Here is a 5,569-nt window from a genome sequence, read left to right as displayed (position 1 = left end):
TGTGTGTGTGTGTGTGTGTGAGAGAGAGAGGGTGCTTCATCATTTGGGCTTTTACACATTGCGATCAGATACAGAAATACCTCATAAACTTTGATTTTAGAGCGTCCGATGATCTCATTTTATTTTGGTGAACATTGAAAACATGAACAATGCCTTATCTTGGATTGAATGTAATGGCATTTATCTGTGAAAGAGATGGCTTTACTCATTCAAAGTTTCACTCGGAATAGAGGCAGCTTCAAACCAACGTAACAAACTCACACCCGCCAACCATCAAACCTACCAAGATGATGTTGGACCAATGTCCGACTACTGGGAAGGGTTTCCAAGGGCCTAGGGTATTGACACATGTGGCATCTAGAAAAAAGAAAAAGAAAAAAGAAAGAAAAAAAACACTTCAGACTTGTCATTGTATTGTGAACACATATTTCTGTTGTGACTATGTAGCGAGCTATCCAAGGTTTCCTTCTGCTGGAGTTGGACTGTATGAGACCAAGCCAGACCTAGCAGTGCGATACTGTATATAACATTGGTGTTGACTGTATTTAATAATGTTCATGACTGTTATCTTCTTCTATAATATTCTATACTATGGGTAACTGTTTCGTGGCTTCACTGGCCTGCTGCGTGGGGCTGGCTAACGTTTGGCTAACGTTGAAGAAACATTCAGATGGACTACGTGCACTGCGTCTATATGCACTTTGATTTATCAGGGAAATTTTATTAATGTTTTGTAAATGTTTCATATGACACTTAATGTGCCATTCCAGTTTTTACATCAACATGAAAATTATGTATTTTATTTAAGCAGCAAATATCATTTATGTATTTCATCTTTGTTTGTTTTCTTTTGTTTTCTTTTTCTTCTTCAATCGATAAACAGATTGACTGGTTGATTTCCAAGTAATCAAGTGTTTTACCAAAGTGACTGTGAACTTGTAACTTTCGATACAGTTGAATTATTTTTCTTAAGAAAAAAAATATATCTATATATTGAGAGGGGAGGGCGGGGCGTACATCTCATTGTTTCAGTTCCTGTCATTCTCAAAAGCAAAGTTGTATCAATAAAAATCGTTTTAAAAAGTGTGATCTTTCTCCTAATGGGAATGTTCACTGGTTAGATTTTTTTTTGTCAGATTGGTATATACTGCAATAAGAAAGTAGTTATTTTTGACTGGCATGGTACAAAAAGGGTACAAGTCAAGTGGTAGACTTAATATTGAACTGAAAATGTTGCACGTCTGAAAAAAATGAAAAAACACATGAGCAGAAGCAGAATTAGATGAAAAATCCTGATCTCTTATAGGTGCAACACAAGACTGGCGACCCTTATTTTCCCATTTCAGTTGCTCTGGATGAATCTCATCAATGCTCTTGATGTGTGGATTTTTCTCCTTTTTTCTCCTTCCTGCATCCTCTGCTAGTGGTCTGGCTTTACTACTGTACTTCTAACAGCGTGAAACCAACATGTACTTTCACTCACATGTGCATGGATTTATGTATGCGTAACTTGAGAGTAATGCCAATTTGTAACAATATAGTTTTGTTCACGTTCTTTAGCATAGAGCAATCTCACACACACATATTATCGTAGCTTCTACCTCTCTGTTCAGCTTTCTGTTTTTTTGTTTACAGGCCGTTGTCATGGAGACCGGTCTGTCTTCTGTCGCATGGAGGTGCTGAAACGCTACTGCTCTCTACCGGACTACCAGCGCATATGCTGCGAATCCTGCAGCAATGTCCCTAACATAGTGCCTGTCCCCAGCTCCACCCCCAGAGCCACATCCATCACAGTTACATCTCCTCCAACCACAAGCATCCCAAGCTCTGGCTTCACCACCTTACAACCCTCCAAAGCTGTCATCACATCAGTTTCTACCATTAGTTCACCGTCTACTGCTCATCCTCCTACATCTACCCCTACAGCTCCTCATGCCACCCCACTGAGTACCGCACAAATGATTACCAGTCATTCACCGGCTACCACCAGGGCCCCTGTTTACCCTACAACTTCTTCCATAGCAATCACCAGGGAGTCCACAACCATTCGCAGTGTTACTACATATCCTCTACCTTTGCCTCCTCCAGACATAAACAACAGCACTGAAAATCTGGTGCACACATCTACAAATACACCAGTAACATTTGGTTTGAAAACGGACACAACAACAACCACTCTGCCAATGACCCAGCCAGCAGAAAACAGTAAAAAGACAGACATTCTACAGAACTCCAAGCCTAAGAAGACTATTCCGCCAAAGAAAACCTTGAAAAAGACGAGTCCAACAAAGCAGAATCCAAAAAAGAATACGACCCCGAAAAGCATTCCAGGAAAACCCTCTATACCAAAGCTCAATCCCAAGAAGAAGTCATACAGTACTCCAAAAAAGGTTACCTCAGGAAACACTTCTCCGAAAAAGACTACTCCATCGAGCACTACTCCGAAAAAGACTACTCCATCGAGCACTACTCCGAAAAAGACTACTCCATCAAAGAATGTTCCCAAAAAGACTACTCCAGTAAAAACTACTCTTAAAAAGAATACTCCATTGACCACTTCTCCAAAAAAGACTACTCCATCAAAATCTTCTCCCAAAAAGATTATCCCATCAAACAATGCTCCCAAAAAGACTACTCCATCAAACGCTACCCTCAAAAAGATTATTCCTGCTATCACGTCTCCAAAAAAGACTACTCCACCAAACACTACTCCAGTAAAAAAGACTACTTCATCAAGCACTGCTCCCAAAAAGGCAACTTCAGCAAATAAACCCCCCAAAAAGACTCCAGGGGAAAAAATTAAACCTTCCCCTAAAAAAGATGCTCCACCGAATTCCAATACTCAAAAGAAAACTGAACCAAAGATAAAAGTTACAAAGCACAAGCCACCAAAGAACCCAAAACCAGCACCCAAAAGTGGCTTAAACTCACAGGCAAAAGTTAATCAGAATATATTTAAGGTGGTAAAGACTTTTCCAAAAAAGAAAAAACATCATTACACAACTACTCCTCCTTCAACCAAGCAACCACCAACAGAGGACTTTTTTTCTACTATTTCTTCCAGCATTACCTGTACAACGATAAGCTTCCTTTTCCCTGAGTCAAAAATCAATGTGCCATACAACATTAATAACGTAGAAGTTACAAATGAAACTCCATGTTGGTACCATGACAGCACAAATACTGGACCAACAACACTCAGTACTTTCGATGATCTCGTAATACCCACTGAAAATAGTTTGGTCGAGGATGTCACAATGCCCAGGGAAGCCGTGCCTTACATAGATGTCCCAGTGACTAAAAGCGTTGACGTTTCAGTTACCAGTAGCAACAATCGCGATGGTGGTGACATCACAGTGTCTTACACTAAAAGCGGCACAAACATATTAACAAAGCCCAAGGTTAACAAGAGTAGATTTAAGGTGGTAAAGACTTATCCAAAAAAGAAAACACATTATTACATAACTACTTTCCCTCCCTATTCAAGTGGGCAGCACCCAATAGAGGATCTTTCTTCTAGTATTTCTTCAAGGATTACTGGTACAGCAATGATCTCCCTTTTCCCTAAATCAAGAATCAATGCCCCATATGTCAGTAACAGCATGGAAGCTACAGATCAAACTCAATCGTGGTATGATGACAGTGCAAATGCTGGAACAACAACACTAAGTACTTTTGATGATCTCGTAATACCAACTGAAAACAGTTTTGTCGAGGATATCACAACGCCCAATGAAGCCATGCCTTACATCACTGTGCCAGTGACTAAAAGTGTCGATGTTTCAGTCCCCAGTGATAACAATCCCAGTAGTGATGCCATTACAGTGTCCTATAGCAAAAGTGGCGTAAACTTAAAAGCCAAAGTTGATAAGAGTAGATTTAAGGTGGTAAAGACTTATCCAAAGAAGAAAACACGTTATTACACAACTACTCTCCCTCCCTCTTCAGAAGACAATGGTAGCAATCCCAGTGGTGATGACATCACCGTGTCCTACAGAAATGTGGGCGTGGTCAGTAACACCATGGTGATAGAGGACAGCCTCACCATGGCATTCCCAATCATAAATGGAGATGACATGACAGAGCTAAGCTCTTCATCCTGGCTGGATCAGGCGGAGTACATCCCTGCGAATATACCTGTTGACACAACATCTTCAAACACAGGTACTGCCTCACCTCCCACCACAGGTACAAATGCGAACCCAACAACCCTCACCACCACCATCTCCACTCTAAGGCCTCCACGAAGTGCTGAGAAAAACAGTGAAGACAACTCGATCGATGTTTTTTACAGCAGGGTCATCAACTCGGAGAGCGACATCTCTCAGAACAACTTGATCCCAAAGCATCGGATCAACCTTAGAGAAAGAACCAGGAACAAACGCATTCAGGAGCTCCTAGAGGAGAAGCGAAACTTTCTCTTGAGGATGAAGAGAGGCCACGCAGTACAATAAACCAAGCCTTATCATTTCTCTTATAGAGATGAACACTTTGTCTGAAAACACCGCTTATCTGCCGCAATGCTTTCTAATGGGTAGTTCCACCAAAAAAAGAAAGAAAAAAAAAGCTGTCATATCAGTCAAATGTTTGCACAGTTGCTTTGAGTAAAGCCCTTTAGGGTACCGATTGCTGCAAATCGCCTTGCCTGTGCACACACAATAAAGAGAAGCAGAAGGAATTAAAAAAAAATGTACATCCAGGATTACAGCACTTTACAAAGCTCGGCTTTTATTTCCCTAAACCACCCTTTGTTTTGCTTAAGAATTCAGTGATAATGTAGATTTTAAAAAATGACAGTGGTACTGACACTCGCACGGCAACAAAATCTACCACCTAGAATCCAAATTTTCATCCCATTTCAGATTACAGCCCAGGACTGCAGTTTGCACAGTACAAATATGAATACATTTCAGTTGAGTGGCCAATACGCAAAGCAGACATTTAGCTTCTATTTCACTTAACTGCAAACTAAATTGCAAAAGTTTACACTGGTTGGATTCTGTTGTCATTTCCAGAGCAGTTACTTATCTCTCAGGAAGTAAAGCTACAGTATGACAGTTTGATGAGGGACATTGCCAAATACTTGGTGCTTAAATAGTAAATTATAATATGTCATTAAGGTAAGCAGTACAAAAACCAGAGAAAAAGAAAAAATACACATTTTTATTAAAACATTTTTACATTCAAGGGTGCTTTGTTTGTCACTGCTGCTAAAAGCGATGTCCCTCATGCATTTATTTCTATAGGAAAACTACAAAAATGTAAAAGGAAAGTATGCAAGGCTTTTTATGGTATCTCTATCCAAAGAAAAACTTTGAAGGCCAGTTTGTTATCTTTATTTTTTTTTGTATAAAAGGTTTTGTTTGTGCATTTAATGTGCGGCAACTGCATCTACAAGTCTTCTTGTACAATACATGTATATATGAAACAGAAGTTAATGTTTACTATTTATTAAAGACTAAGTGCCTGTGGTATTTTGCAATCACAAGCGTGATTTTTGTTATTGTGGCACATGACAATACGGACACACAAACCAGTCATGGACTCAGCTATTTGTGAGTAGCCATCA

The 5,569-nt window shown here is 39.8% G+C and overlaps 1 protein-coding gene across 1 annotated transcript in view; it reads left to right on the top strand.

The window, feature by feature from the left end:
* The window catches only part of LOC102212453 (A disintegrin and metalloproteinase with thrombospondin motifs 2-like), a 136,011-nt gene extending 130,661 nt beyond the window's left edge, over nt 1-5,350 (top strand). The window contains exon 23 of the mRNA XM_013908766.1: nt 1,636-5,350. Within this exon, the coding sequence (XP_013764220.1) occupies nt 1,636-4,454 (2,819 nt within the window). The 3' untranslated portion in view covers nt 4,455-5,350. The remainder of the gene's footprint in view (nt 1-1,635) is intronic.
* Nucleotides 5,351-5,569: the final 219 nt, after the last annotated feature.

The sequence above is a fragment of the Pundamilia nyererei genome, unplaced genomic scaffold, assembly GCF_000239375.1.
Source record: "Pundamilia nyererei isolate P.nyererei 1_Seehausen unplaced genomic scaffold, PunNye1.0 scaffold00001, whole genome shotgun sequence".
In the NCBI taxonomy this organism is placed as follows: domain Eukaryota; kingdom Metazoa; phylum Chordata; class Actinopteri; order Cichliformes; family Cichlidae; genus Pundamilia; species Pundamilia nyererei.
Note: the sequence above shows the minus strand (reverse complement) of the source record. Positions and strands in the feature narration are given on the sequence as shown.